This window comes from Blennius ocellaris (genome assembly GCF_963422515.1).
Source record: "Blennius ocellaris genome assembly, chromosome: 1".
Taxonomy (NCBI): domain Eukaryota; kingdom Metazoa; phylum Chordata; class Actinopteri; order Blenniiformes; family Blenniidae; genus Blennius; species Blennius ocellaris.
This window is the reverse complement of record NC_137650.1, coordinates 22129573-22145877: the sequence shown is the minus strand read 5'-3', so window position 1 is coordinate 22145877 and position 16305 is coordinate 22129573. Positions and strand designations below refer to the sequence as shown.

The 16305-nt window shown below is 41.4% G+C and overlaps 1 protein-coding gene across 1 annotated transcript; it reads left to right on the top strand.

Annotated features, from left to right (window-relative positions):
• Positions 1 to 4722: 4722 nt before the first annotated feature.
• On the top strand, positions 4723 to 15638 carry LOC308129945 (calretinin-like; the record flags this gene model as incomplete). Its single annotated transcript, XM_080496082.1, is given in 12 exon segments — positions 4723 to 4812; positions 4814 to 5132; positions 9705 to 9781; positions 10847 to 10936; positions 11192 to 11272; positions 12187 to 12243; positions 12652 to 12729; positions 12909 to 12964; positions 13080 to 13119; positions 14001 to 14054; positions 15053 to 15124; positions 15388 to 15638. Coding segments are annotated over 12 exon segments (1131 nt in total). The 3' UTR covers positions 15505 to 15638.
• Between the last annotated feature and the right edge of the window lie 667 nt (positions 15639 to 16305).

Sequence of the window (16305 nt, the reverse complement as noted above, 5' to 3'; positions counted from 1 at the left end):
GACTTGGCCGCGCCGAATTCCTGCAGAGCTGCTGATGACAGTCGGGTGAGACACGGACACACGGGTCACCTCACCTCTTACCTGATCAGAGAGGCTGCTCAACACTCAGAAGAGTGATTTACGTGCTGAATAAAACCCAGGACTTATGTTTCTTTGTAATCTATTTGCTGATGACTGAATGCAGATTTACATAAGCGTTTTCCTGACTGTGCAAGTTACCCCACACGGACCCCCGATGCCTGCTGTTTGTGCGAAGGTGCAGTATTGAACCACCAAGACCGTGACAAAATACATCAATGATTCGCTCCTGAAGTTCACTCTTTGGCTCGGTCACGCGTTTCTTGTTGTCCTTTTGTAGTAGAAGGAACCAGAGCCGCGCCGCGTTTGATGGAAAACACCATAATTGCTGTGGCTGAGCCCTCTGCAGGGCCTCAGCGTGAGCTGCCCCGCATCCGCCGAATCACCTCTGCTGCTTCGGATGTGCCACAGTGAATTTAAAGCAGCGCTTCTGCTGGTCCCTGGCTGTTCATTAGGTTGTCTCTTTCTCACATTGTACGTTAAAATGCAAAAAAAACCAAAAAACCTTTTTAATAGAGATGCTTGCAGGATAAGCAATTTCGTTTGGTTGTTGAATATGTCGTCGTTGCACGTTTCTGCACCGTGTGGTTTATAAAACAGAAACACATTTCAAAGCGAACAGCTTTTAGATATTGAAATGAGGTCTTAAATACAAGTAGCTGAAATTGCTTTCGCTTTCAGCAGAGCAAACGTCGTCTATTTTGACATGGGAGAGTTGAGTGAACATCCGTGAGGTTTGTTTTCAAAGCGGAGCCAGTGGTCTCCTGCATTGGGAGGAGTCTATTGAGCTGCTCTCTACAAAATGTGGTAATTATGTTTTGTGTGGAACATTACATTTTAACCAAACAGGCTCAACTCTGATACAACTTATGAGTCTTTGTAGGGTTTTTGATGTCTGACTTTCTGGAGTACTTCTGTCACGTGAAAGTCAGTTCTGTTGAAACACACGGTCAGTGGACTGCTTGTGTGGCATCAGACTGTTTCGTCTTCCTGGTTATCTTCTGACCGTTTTCTTCTGATAATCTTCCAGCCTGTAAATCGCCTGGGGGGGAAAGAGTTGATGCTAATTTCTCCAGTGACTCCTCCACCTCTTTTTCAGCATTTCAACCTTTCCGTTTCCTCTCTGCCATCCCGGATTATCTGCACGGCTCACTTCAGATCACTAATACTACTGCATTCAATAACTCACCCCTCTGTGCCACAATGTATAAAAGCCACGTGCTTCTGCTCTGCTCTGTATGGTTGTTTCATATCATATCGGTCATCTTTCTGCATGAAAAATAAAAAAGGTTTCTGATGCTTTAAATCTCTGTTGTGCAGAGGTTATTTGGAGCGCAAGCACAAATAACTGAGCATATTGCAATAACTCTCATTTATTGACGATACTCAATCAGATCGTGTCCATAGCTCTGCAAACTGTGTCAGCAGTTAAGGTCAAAGTTCAATTGATCTGACCGTCAAGCAGTTCCATGAATATAAAGACGAATGGCTAATTAGAGAGGGGTGTGGTTTATGATTCTTCAGTATTTCGTCCTTTGATCGTATGATCGCACGATGCCAAACCTCAACGCACAAGCTGACATCAGGTCTCCGCTCTTCAAACCAAGTCAGCTGTGACTAACATGTCAGGGGAGCCTGGCTCACCAGCTCACTTGCTGTCGGTGTATCAGACATCAGTATTGATCTGATAATCATACTTCTTCCAACCCCTCCGTCACGAATATGTAGCGCACATGTTGTCAACTTAGAGTGTGTGTCAAGTAATGTCTGGATTACTCATTTGGATGAGTGTCTCTTTTTTTGTTTTTAGTCATTCGGTCTCTTGTTTTTCTTTTAATAAAAATGTTTCGCACATGTTCGTAGATAAATAAAACAAAAATAAATATCTGTTGGGTTATTTAACTATTTAACTAACTTTAGTGTGTTCAGTCAAATTGGTCTTATTTGGTGTCACATGGTTGTGTAGTGGTTGGCACTCTTTTACATGAGAGTATTGTCAGATATACACTGGTAATAGTGCATAATAGTACAAAGGGCCTCTTATTTTACTACATACCGGGGCCTCAGGGATGTTTCTGTGTCAAGTTTGCACATTCTAGTGTATGCGTGTCATCCCTTCATTCCTCTCATAGTCCAAAAACTTTCATTTGAGGCTGATCGGTGACTTAAAATTGCCCCGTATGTAAGATTGGGAATGTGGTTCCTTGTTTCTCTGTGTTTGCCCTGCGATGGACAGGCCGCATGTCCAGGGCGTATCCTTTCTTTGCCCATGGAGTGAGGTATATGGCGGTGAGTATGGGTTTAAAGACAGAGTTTTCAATCACGATGTGAACTTCTCATCGTCAGTGCGTCTCTCCGTCCGTTCATTGAGCATATGACTTCTCACCTCTCACTGTGGATAAGCAGAGAGAAGCCAGCGGCAGCATTCAGGCAACCGAAGGAGTGCTATAGTTGCAACTGATGGGTTTGTGTTGTTTCGGAGACACTAATGTTTAATATAATGCGTTCCGGCCGGGAACTCAAACACAAGTGTCTAGATACATAAAGCTCACACAGCATGGAGCCACTGTGCCACCCAAAATGAGAAAAAACCAAATGGAACCAAGCCACTGCTTTATTCTTACCTCTCAGTGACTTAAATCTGGTCTGGCGCTTGACTCTATGGGCTTTTTTTTTTTTGCATTAATGTCAGTGTCGGTAACAAAATAACCTTTTTCGCCATGACAAAACAACTTCAGCTTTTATAGACTTCGGAAGCATGAGGTTTTTTTTTTAGACACCACATAGTTGATGCTTGAATGGCAACAATTACCGTAAAATCCACAAGTCCACTATACAATGTTTTTAAATAATGGTCCTGAAACTTTGGCTGTACTTTGTTTCTTTTAAAAGACAAGAACCGTTCAGCTTCTACCTGCATTTACTGACCTTTTTCACTTGTCATGTAGAGAAGGATACATATTTGAGTGAGGGCTCCTATGGGTGTGTCAAACCCATATTTTGTTCATTAAAAAACCCAAAATAATGATTTCTTTCGACGTATAAATGGGAGTAGGATTTGTGAACTTCATCCTGATCAGTCCTATACAAATCCAGAGATGTTCTGCTGCCGTTCCCTTTCAGACAATTCAATCAACAGTGAACTGAAAAGCCTCTTAAACACCTGGCCGCCTGCAATATTTCCTCATCCTTCACTTCCCATGTGAAATATCAACATTAAGCTACTTTCACTAATCCAAAATGCATATAATGTGTGTAAAGCACCATTAACGGGATTGCGTAATTATCCATAATCCTTGTAGGTATAATAACTGTCGTGCTAAATGAAGTGCACCGCCTCTCTGATTTAAATGGATAATGTACATGTGTTTCTGTGTGTAACTGTGTGCACACATCTTTGTGCTGATAGTCGTGTCTGTGACATAGACATATCCATTACTGTAAGTACAACGTGATAATACATATATATGACTTCGAGGTCACATGACATGTCCAGTCCAAAGGTGATCACTGGCCCATTAAGATCTTTGTCCCTTATCCATCGCTGTCCTTCACACACTTCTCTATTATTCATACCATCACTTTACCTCCAACACTTGCAGCTCACAGCTCTGCAAACAAATCTTTTAAATTCCCTAATTATTATTCATGCTGCTCAGGCTTTATAAGGGAAGTTCCTATAAATATCTTCTCTCCACTCTTTCGCTCCCCTCCCTCGCTTTCTTGTCCTTCTCACATGCACTTTAGTTGTTTTCATTTATCCGCTACGCAGCTACACACACACACACACACACACACACACACACACACACACACACACACACACACACACACACACACACGCACGCACACACACACACTTATTATCTGTTCTTCTAACTCTCCCTGATTTCATTCTCTTCTACTCCTTACTGATCAGCAGCTCTGCAGGGACGAGATAAAGTGTCTCCCTCTTCTTCTGCATCCTCCCCATCTGAACACCCCCACCCCCACCCCCCCCCCCCTCCCCCTCCTCCACCAGCCCCACCACATCAGCCATCCTTCACACCACCTTGTTTTAGTCCAACCCTGGAAGGGAGATGAGGAAAGGGAGAGGTGTAAACTAATCCCATAGAATGAACAAAGGCATGCTGGTGATTTAGCAGCCATGCAACTTCAGCTGCTGCTTGGATTCGCTCCAGGTCCGGCTTCGATTGGTCCGGGGAGACTGAGTGCCCCTCTGACCTGGACGGGGCAGGAAGACTGATGGAGCGTGTGACTGGTTAGAGCGATGGATGAGATGAGAGTAAAAGAGAAAAAAAATGGAGGGTGGGTGCAGTTTCATGTGAGAGGTAAACTCAGCAGACATTGAAGGAGTGATTTGGAGGAAAATGCTGCCTTTAGCGGAGCATGACTTGTGCCATCACTGCACTTTTTTTTTTTTTTTTTTATTGTTTCAGAGATCTCCCCTCCTGAGGTTGTGTGGCTCCTGGGGTGGAGCAAATGTATTCAGGTTTTGTCTGATGATTCAAAGTGCGGGCACAAGCAGGACTGGTAGAATCAGAAATGACAAAGATCTGAGTGGATCCAGTGGCGCCAGCAGGGCGCCCAGCAGAAGAGTAAATTGCCTGCTGTAATTTTCTCCTCGAGGAGCAGCGGGATTGGATGATGTATAATGATCCTGCCATCAAACCAGCAACGTGGACAGCTGTTAATAGCAACTTATATGCAAAGCTCAGGAGAGCCTTCTTCCTTTCATCCTCCTCCTCCTCCTGTAATTGGTCTCCTGCTGCAGATGCCTGCAGGGCCCTTCCACGGCGCAGGCGCCCCCTGGTGGCGGACGGGAGAAGCGCGTGACGCCGCGGGTGGGTTAAAAGCCCCAGCTGAGGAGGCGCCGCCCGCAGAAGCGAGCAGCACCGCAACGGCAAAAGTTTCCCCTCAACTATTGCAGGCGACTCGAAGGAGGCAGAACACGGGAGAAATGGCAACTCAAGCGCAGCAGCCGCCCCAATTGCACCTGGCTGAGCTCACCGCGGCGCAGTTCATCGACATCTGGAAACATTTTGACGCAGACGGTCAGTGCGCACTTAAAGTGTACAATCTCAGGAGACCGGACGGGGGATTTAGACACTGTTTGGACCCAGTCTCATTTTAAGGAAGGGGTTTGGAAATTTTTGTTGTTGCAGCTTTTTTTCCCTTCTCTTCTTCTTCTTCTTCTTCTTCTTCCAGTGAGATTTTCAAGTGATTGGCAAAATTCAAGTTAAAATCCTTATCTGTGCTGTATTATCACACGTTGATGTTTACTCCTGCTAATTACAGATAAACTACCGGATAAACAGGGACATATGAGACGCTGGGTCAAGTTTTTTGTTTTATTTGTTTAATTGATCTAATGTGATTTTGGAATTATTTTCCCATTTGAAATAGTTTTACTTTCGTTCATTTACTGACGGACCTCGTGCTTTTTCCATGAGAAGATGCACAATACATCACTGAATGAAAACTCCATTTAGAGTATAAATTACGGAGGAGGACACTGAAGGAAGGAAAGAAAAAAAACTGAAATAAGGAGAGTGAGGGGAGAGATGGGGGATGGAGAGGTAATGAGGAGGAGGAGGAGGAGGATGAGGAGGAGGAGAGAGTGAACGACTGAAAAGGTAAGAGATGAGAGGATGCTTCATAGTGGGGGTGGGGGTGGGGGTGTTTTCTATTGGTTTTTCTTGGGTGGAGCTTAATGTGTGTGTGCGTGTGTGTGTGTGTGTGTGCGTGTTGTGCAACGCACTACAACTGAATTAAAGGTTTAAAGTCACTGACATGGCATTTGTTTAGAATTTCAAATTTGGATATTTGCTGTTTTTGATGCTCTTGGTTGTTGTGCAGTTAAATCCTTAAATGCGTGGGATCTGATTTCTCAATGTTTGAATGTATTTTTCTTTTCAGTAGTTTCTTTTTTATTATTATTATTATTATACTCAGCTTTTTTTTAAACTAAACCTGCATGATTTTACCAATAGATTGTATAGACTATAGATAAGTCTTAAAAGAATCAACAGATTTATCAATAATCAAAATGATCAATGCAATGTCAATGAAGGGAATTCAAAGTTAAACAAATGATATGGCAGATTTGCACAATAACACAGCAATCAAATCTGTAAAAGATTTGAGCGTGACTAAAACAACGTGGCGATAAAGATTAAAATAATTTTCAAACGTTTAGTTCTGCACTTTGTCGATTCTGTTCCCAGTTGTTTATTCCAGCAGTAACCAGTGTTACTGTTATTGTTCACTCACTGCAAACCACTCCAGCCTTTTTGATTTTCATATTACAGGCTCAATTGAGGGATTATTTTTTTTTGGAGCCATTCTGAAAAAAAAAAAGCCTTGACCTCTATTGTTAAACCTCTTTGAAAACTGATTCAATATTCTCATATTTTCATAAAACAGTCTGACAGGCCTGGACGATTGCTCCACATTCCAGACTCATGGTGAAACGCTACTCACTTGTTGGTTTGTAACCGTGACTGCAGTATTTCTTTTTTTATCTTTAACCTTAACTGTGCTGTCTTTTTAATCTCTGTCTGAGCGCGCAAACATCCGCCATGACACCAGTGATGACAGAGCACAGAAATCAGGATGGACGCAGCTTCAAGAAGACGTTGATCTTAAAACTGGACACTATTTGGCAGCATCTGGATTCCCTGTTTGGTCAGAGCAGTTGGCAGACACTGATGAAGGCAGTTAGTTAGAATGACCACTTGATCGACGACTCATTGAGCCAGGACTTTCCCAAGCCGGATGGTTGCGCAGGCAGTTTTTCAAACCGTCTCCTTCAAGCAGCTGAACTGCAGAAGTTTTATAGCTTTAAGTGTTCGGCTCAACGTTGGAGGTTGTTTGTTCTCAAGCAATCGTGAACTAAATATGCAAGAAATGTGTGAACGGCTTTGAAGCTTCATTGCTGCTTCAGAGACACACAGACCATCGTGTTTAGTGCATGTGCCCAACTGCATAACAATGTGATGAAACAGATTTCATAATCGACCACAAACAAACGTACATATCAGACTCTTTAGTTTGATTTGTCAGAGCCAGAGAGCCACTGTGGCTTGATAAAGAAACACCCCAAAATTTGATCAGCATGATGCCTCTTTAAATCATGTCATCTTTCAAGTAAACATAAAACTCTCAGCTCAGTAGTGTTGAAAAGGATTATTTCTGAGCTGCTTTGGAGATATATTTCTGTCGGTCAAAGGCTTTATAGTGTCAGCACGTTGTTGTCTGGTGACATCACTGACAAACTTGATTTTAATTGTCATTGGCTGCCGGGAGAATAAACAGAGAAACTTCACATTTAAAATAGAAAGCTGGCTGACTTCAATAAATGACATTTTCCTCTTAATCGTAGAAGAAAAAAAAAAAGCTTGTAGTGCCTTGCAAGAGCTTGTTTTTACACCTTGGGACTAAATAACTCAGTAACCCTTTTGATCAGTCTCTCACATGACCCAGTTTGTCGTTTTCAGTCATTACGTGTTAGTCAGCTGGACGGTTTTCAACGTGCCATTGAGCAATCAGCAGTTGAGCTGTGTTTGAAATTTTTTTTTTTGCAGGGAGAGAGGGAGGACTGCATCTGCTCAGTGTGCAGCGGTGCACTCCATGTGACAGCCGAGATTTGGATTGCAACTAAACTCTGGCGGAGAGCCCCAGTGAGCTGAGAACACTGTTACTTATGCAGGCTTTATTACAAGTCACAGGATTTTATTGCACGCATACTTGATCGTAGATTATTCTTTTGCGACCTTGAATACTCCTAAAAAATACTACTCGATATAGTCAATACAGTAATATATATAACTGTCCTTGTCCTTTCCACATACCTGCAGGTCCACAGCACAGACACACGGGGTCATGAATTGTATAGGCTTGCCTTTTTTTTTACATTCTTTTTCTCCATGTCATAATAATCAATGGAGTGTCGACTCTTGCACACGCGAGCCATTGATGATAAGAAATATCATTATACGTTCTGAAAGATAGGTGCATAACTGATTGAACATTTTGTAGTCGTACTCGTAAGTTTCATTTATTTCATGGAATGAGCAACTCAGTCACAAATGAATACGATGTCATAGAGATCACAAAGAGTCTTTGCCAAAATGAGTAGCCTGACATGAACATTGTTTTAGCTGGACATTCGTGTTTTGTTTTGTTTGAATTTATATTACTTTGGTATTTGCTATTTTCCTCATACCCAATATGTGGGAAGGTATCACGTCACGTCACGTCACGTCACGTCACATCACGTCACATGATGATATTAATACCAATGAAAATATAGGAAAAACAAAAACAAAGTGAAGTCGCTGTACTGATGCGACGCAGCCTGAAGTTCATTGTATTAGTTTGCTTTGTTTGTGCAGAGCTTTGTCTCCTTGCACTGATTTGTTTATATCTAAAACACCAGCTTGACCAAAGCACAGATGGTGACATGGAGCACCTAGCGAGTACAGTGTGCAAATAAAGCTTGGCAGCGAGAGGGGAGGAAGGGGGGTGGGGGGGGGATGATAAAAAAAAAAAAAAAAAAAAAGGAAAGGAGATGAGAGGATAAGAGATTAAGAGATGAAGAAGGGAGCAGGGGGCAAGGGGGGATCTATGCATTTTATTCTGAATTGAAATAACTATTTTATCTACTACTATCTTTGTATTTTAAAAGGGACAATCCCCCCACCCAACCCCCTTAAATCCCCACTTGGATTGTAGGCAGATGGGACTCATTCTTATGATTAAAAAGAGAATGCTGAATGTCATGTATGTTACCCTGTGACTTGCAGGCAAACCAGTGGAGTAAATTATTGTATTAAATCATCCCCGGTCATGTGACTGTCATAAGAAGTACAAATCCAGACAGAGGGCCTGAATGCCCCAATAAGCAGCAATCTGACTGCCCACTTTCAACGTTTTAGGCAAGAAAACACTCATTATACTGCTTACACTCCAGCGGCACTTTACTCTTGTGGTCTGTTTCCCCCCCCCCCCCTGCTGAAGCATGTCACTGACTCTTCGCGGTCCGTGCCACAGCTAAATGCCAATTTGTCCTAAGTTATGCGCATACAGGAAAAAGACCGTATGTGACCTTGTTATTTTTTAAATTAATTAATTAATTTATTTTTGTGCCGTGCCTTCATTTCGGCAATTAAAACTGTTTAGTTGTGTAGAGGTGATATAACATCTGCCGATCTTATTTTCTGGTGTTACATATTGGAGCCCTAAGCCTCACTCAAGGCATGAATACTGGCACAACCCAGAAAGTTGTGTTTTGACTTGTGCACTGACTCCCCGAGCTTAGTCAACCAAATGCAGTTCGAAAGAGTCACACTCGTTTAATTACAGCTGTGAGCATGTAAACAGTCTGTGCAGAAACTTGTGTTCAGTCACAGAGGAGTTCCAGCCTGGACTCACGCACGCGATTTTGGCAACTGTTCCAAAGTTTAGGAGACCCTCAGCGACCTTCAATCTTTTATCCACATCTAAGTCATTAATCAAACTTCTGAACAGTCAACAAAGTTCAAAGTGATTTCAAAGCTTCATAAGCTTCATTTTTCCCCAATCGATTTTCTTTTCTCCCCCCCTCCTCTTCTGGTGCACCACAGGAAACGGTTACATTGAAGGGAAGGAGCTGGAGAACTTCTTCAAAGAGCTGGAGACCGCCAGGCGAGGAACAGGCGTGGTGAGTGTAAACGTCACGCAGCCGAACACGGGTGGATGTATTCGGTGTCAGTGACCGCGGTGACATCTGTGGTGTGATACTTTCTCCTTCGCTGCTCACTTCACAACATCTCAAAGGAATATCGGTTGGAAGTCGTTGAGGTCAAACTGTAACCTCGAAACAATATTCAGATGCTGCGAATTTATAGTTCAAATACTCTTTGTGAGGTAAAGTCCTCTCTGGATTGTGTTCCCCCCGGTGACTTATGTATTTCATGTTTTTATTTATTTTTCCATGCTTTTCCTTTTATATTTTTCGACTTCAATTGTCTGTGTTGTTTATCAATATTTTACACTGTACCTTGAGTTACCTGCAGTATGCTCTTATGTTGTCAGATTGTTTGGTTTCTGGCTCTAATATAGAAAATGCTTTAAAAGTCAAAGTTGTCTGTAAGCTATATAAACTACATAAAGTCCCCTATTAGCATTATTGATATAATGTGAGCACGGCTGGTTATTCATGGGAACTGGATGAGCAATTTTCTACAAATGATTAAACATTGTGAATCCATGTATCGCTGATGCACTAAATATCCAGTTTCTTATGAAATATCTCAAACTAAAGTTATGGTCACACACTTTCAAACATTTTAGAAAATGCAAATGTTTTTAATTCACATAATCATGGAAATACATGATGTGAAAAGTATAAATCCAGCTCTAAGCAGAGAAGCAGACAAATGGTGTTAAAGAGACACATTCAGACATTGCTGCAGGTCTTAATGGGTTAATTAACCCCGATTGCTCATTATGTTGACGGAGGGGACGCTATGTGGTACGTTTATGTTTAATAATGTCTTATAAGTGTAATCGTCAGAAAACAGCCGTCCACCCATTCTCCATTCTTTTACACCCACGATATCCAGGTGCAGGATTGAGGCTTGTCTGGGTTTGCATAGTTAAAATATTTTAATATATGATTTGCATGTATTTTGTTTTTTGTTTTTTAAATCCTGAATTTGAATGTGAAGCAAAAAGGCTCTCGTTATCGGGCGTCCCTTTGATGTGTGACTTGATGCGTTTGCAGGATCCCTCACACGCTGCATTCAAGGAGAAGATGAGGGAGTTCATGGCCAACTTTGACAAGAATGCTGATGGGAGAATCGAGATGTCAGAGGTGAGGAGACATTAAAAGCAGCGCCTCCGAGGTGTCCTGTGGTGGATGAGGGGGGTGAGGATACATCAGACGCAGTGTATCGCCTCCCCTGTCCCTCCTTCTGTGCCCCCCCCCCCCCGTCTTCACTTGAATGAAGACAAGAGTGAAAGATCTCCTTTCATTAGGAAGAAGAGCTTTTAATAAAACTTAAATTTAAATGGTTCCTTTGTATCCCAAACGTAAAATATAAGTCCTTCTTCCCTTTTTTCTCTGTAGCTGGCTCAGATTCTGCCAACAGAAGAAAATTTCCTGCTGTGTTTCAGAGAGTTTGTCGGATCCAGCTCTCAATTCATGGCAGTAAGTTTACACATGTTCACATCTGTCTCCCGTCTGTTTTTTTTTGTCTCCTTCTCTTTTCTCGTTTCTTTTGGGTATCGTATATTTTGAAGGGAAAGTTGCCAAACGAGTGACTGATAAAACCTTACTGAGCTGTGAAATCCCCTCACAAATGCCTGAAGTCAGTGTGCCGTCACTGTATGTGCTGTGGAACGCGTGTTGCAGCTGTCCCACAATCACGAATCCCTTTTGCTTCCCTGCCTGGTTTATGTGAGGATGGTCCAGCAAGGGTTTTGAAATTTTAATTCAAAGCCTGGATGGTGTGCTTGGCAGTCAAGAGACTCAAAAATCATAGATATTATCCTTAAAATGTATGAGATTAAAGATAAACAGAATATATACATTATATAACACATGATAATGGTATCAGTAATGTACATAATCTTCAAGGGATTCGATCAGTATATTAAAGACTATTATTATCTGTGGGTGAATACTGTATGTTGTTTATTTCTTATATGGACCACAGAAGTCTCTCCATATTGCTCATTGTGTAAAATAAACACGTGATTCACACTCAAGTAAATCATCTTCAACTCATTTGATTGACTATGTTGCGATAATTTGGAGGACACACTGCAGCAAACAGGCCCATGGTGCACTCTGTTTTCAGGGGTTTTCATTGGTGTGTTTAAAGCTATTCTCAGACAGCCATCCATTATGAATGGACCCCAGCTTTCTGCAGGGGGAAAAGCAGTTAGTGCTGCAGGGTTTTAGGTATCCATCTTTGATAAGGCTTTGACAAATTCTATATTTACACAATGCCAGATGACAGTGCCATTTCTCCACCGCTGTAGTTTGTAAGGGTTTCTTTTACTTGCCAGTGAGGTTAAAGTTGGTGTGTGTCTTCTGAAAACATTGCTCTTCTCCCGCAGGCCTGGCGGAGGTATGACACCGACCGTAGTGGATACATTGAGTCAAACGAGCTGAAGGTAAACGCCTATTTCTGCATTTTTGTTTTTTTTTTCTGTACTTTTTCAGTTTTCAATTTCTATCATTTATTAAATAATATAACCCAGGATAGTTAGTTTCTACTCTCTACAACGGTAACAACTTCCAAATGCATTCTAATTATATAGTTGGTGAGATATCATCAATTCTTGACGTTTTGTTCATTTGTTTTGTAATTTGTTGATGTTTGCTTTCACAACAATAGAAAAAAACAGTTTATATGAAGTTTATAAATGTACGTGTGATGTGTAGTATTTACAGTAAAGCTATGCGTGCATGCGCGTGTGTATATAAATACAAATTATTTTCATTTATTTTCAGCATGACTGTTATCTGTCAGTCCTTCAAATGATGTAATGGCTAATTGAGGCAGTTGTTCCTTTTCTCAGGGTTTCCTGTCCGACCTCCTGAAGAAGGCTAACAGACGTTATGATGACAAGAAGCTGAATGAGTACACGCAAACCATTGTGAGTGTCATAGATCAAAGATTAAAAACACTGAAGCCCATTAGCGGAGGAAAAAAAAAAAGCATGTACTTCTTCGACTCACAATCATCTAAAAAAAATCTGTTTTTCACCTATTGTACGTTTCTGTCATCAAGACTTGGTGAGATTTGTCATTCCCTGTAACTTCTCTTTCTTTGTAGCTCAGGATGTTTGATCTGAATGGGGATGGTAAGCTGGGCCTCTCTGAGATGGCAAGGTAAGACATGTCTGCCTCACTTTATTTACAAACATTTTTTTTATGTTTGTTTTGTTTTGTTTTGTTTTTCGCTGAGCTAAAACTTCACTGACCTTCCTGTGTGTTTCCACTGCAGGCTCTTGCCCATTGAGGAAAATTTCCTTGTGAAGTTCCAGGTAGGAGGCAACTGCAAAACAGTGAAAGCTGGTCCACCAGTCTAATGCAGAGGAATTAAGAGAACACTATAGAGTCCGACTACTACAATTCAGTGTTATCGGATTCACCACAAGAGGATTATTTGTCATCAAAGTGCTGAATGGACATATGGGACAGGAGCATAAATGCATGTTTACTTATGTTAAATCTGGAATTAGATATTGCAATGAAAACATTATGGTTTCCTTGGATGGGAGCCACTTGATTAAACTGATTTTATAATTGAAAGTCACTTAATTTCAAATTAAAGTCCCATTTTTTTTTTTTTTTAATTCTGTACATTGATTTCCAACCTGAAATGAAAATACTGAGCTATTTGGTTTGCTTGCGTCTTATCCCTTTGAGGGTCACTGGGGTTGTGCGTGGTTAAGCACAGCCCAGCTGACACTGGAGGCATTATATACCCTGATATACCCTTGACGGGTCTCCGGTTCAGCACAGACCCAAGATAAGAGTAGTCTATCGTTTTTTATGACTGTCTTAGATTCATGGACTTAGAAAGGAAATATTATAAGAAGGTCGAGCCATTTTCTTTACTTTAAAACCATCATTGATCCCTATGCATTATGACATGCATGCTCCCATATGTACACGTTGGCTTGTGAGAGCAGATCAACAATTCCTTTCCTACTGAGGATTAGTCTGTCTGATGAGGATTAACTCAACTCTAGTCCCAGTTATCATAATCTGCATGGATTAATATCAGTTCTGAATCTGGTGGGGCTTTTACCGCTCTCTAGAAATATCCATCAGTTTCGAATAATGTCCAACCCCCCCACCCCCACCCACCCTCTCTCTCCCTCCCTCTCTCTCTCTCTCTCTCCCTCTATCTTGCACACAGGGTATCAGACTCACCGTTAAAGAATTTGACTCCCTCTTCACTCTCTACGATAAGGTGAAAAGAGCTTGTTTCGCTGTCCTCTCATGTCTTTTGTGTCTGTGGTACCTAAAGGAGACCTCGCTTGATAGCAGAGTCTCTGCAGAGCTGTATTTCAACTCGACACTCTATTCAGCATCCTAACGTCTTTACAGGTGACCTTCAATATCTGCTGAAAATCGCACGGTGATCAATTCAGTAGTTATTGATATGTTTCACTCTCGACTACAAATGTCACCCTTATGGTGTTGGTAAGGGGGAAGCTTAGAGGATCAAGTCACTCGGCTTTGTCCTCTGGGGAAAATGTCACTGCAATCCATCTGATAGATGTTAAGACCAAACTGATAGCTCCCAGACTGATATCCCCCGACTTAACAGCTTCACTCTGCGGATGAAATCAGTCACATTTGCATATTTCCAGGGTCGATTTACATATCACTATTTAAAAACTATGATTGAGTTATGCACTGAAGCGATTCCATATTTCTGGTGTTGTTGATCTTGAGAATAGAAATCCCAACTGCTCTGGTAGTGTTCTGGTGTTTTCTGTAACTTTGCAAATAATTAATACGTTTAAAACACATTCTTGTTTCCCCGACTTAAGCAGTATTGTGTAATTTAAGTCTAATTTAACTTTTAGATTATTTTTGTTTTTAATGACACCTCAGCTTCACATTTTCTCAACATTAGATGTCAGAGCAGTGGCAATGAGACAAAAATATGTACAATGGCAGAAAGACGGAGAACAAATTAAGGGAAGGTAGAAGAACCAACAAATGCAACAAAACACAATAGAGCGCTACAGACATACATCCGCTAACATCCAGCAACCAGCCAACATGTAGAAGGGGGATTGTCGGGGACACAAAACATAAATAAATGACAATTGTCACCAGAAGTGTGAGGGTGATTAGCGTGACGTCATAAATATTGAGAATCTTAATAACAGTAATAAACATGTTCAAATAATCGTTTTGTCTGTTTTATTTCACCCCCTTATGCCGCGTCTTCTCCAGGATGGTAATGGGTATATTGATGAGCAGGAGCTTGATGCTTTGCTGAAGGACCTCTGTGACAAGAACAAAATGGTAATGAATAGTTAGCCTTTATTGATCGATCAGTTCATGTTACTTTTCTACTCGCCAATTATAGAACCAAAGACGAGGCCTTAGCCTAAGATCATCTGCAATGTACAGTATGCTGGTGCCCTATGACTTTGTGCTTACCGACTCTGTGTGTGTGTGTGTGTGTGTGTGTGTGTGTGTGTGTGTGTGTGTGTGTGTGTGTGTGTGTGTGTGTGTGTGTGTGTGTGTGTGTGTGTGTGTGTGTGTGTGTGTGGTGCCCCTGGCAGGACGTGGACTTGACAGGACTGGGTGACTACAAGAAGAGCATCATGGCTCTCTCTGATGGAGGGAAGTTGTACCGCGCTGAGCTGGAGATCGTCCTGTGCCGGGACTCCACGCTGTGACCGCCCTGCCTGGGACCCTGCCGTCACCTTCCCTACTGCTTCTTTCGTCCTACCTCCTAATATAACCTGGTGCATGTGTGACCTTTAACCTCTTTACAACACTTAGAGTGATGACAAAAAGTGCTTGGAATGCACAGAGTACTGCTGGCCCTGCTGTTTTAGCTTTGTTCTCTTGTTGAGTTTTGTTTTTCTCTCTCTCTTTTTTTTTTTTTAAAACATGCAATTTTGTGGTGATTTAGCCATAGTGATGACTACAGGAATATATCGTGTATTTATTTATTTATTTAAATTCCTTTGTTTTTGTATTTATTTGTATTTCAAAATCAATTAATCAAATTCTTGAATAAATTTATTAATCATATGTTCCTTTCCCTCTGCAATTGACTACTTCTGTTCTGCAGGAGCTGTTTATTTTATTTATTCAACTTTGATTTATTATGAGCTTGTTTTATTTGATGAGGCTTGTACTGTTGTATTAAAGATATTACTGAGAGAATGAATAAATATAACATGGCAACTCTTGTCCCAGTTAATCACTTTCTTACAAAGGCATTCGTGGCTCCTAAACAATGTTTTGTTACACCTCAGCTATCAGGGGGATTATTTCAAGTATGTCACTGCTGCTGCAGGGAAACATTTGTTTAGACTTTTCTCTCATTCGCAGGTAAAACACAGTACCTCCCCCCCTCTATCTTTTGAGCGCCGTGTGTGGAGATTACATCTTGAGTACAGATGCCCAGAGCAAGAGTGTTTTCTCCAGAGTGCTCCACCTTCACTTTCTAATCTCCTGGTAACAGAAAG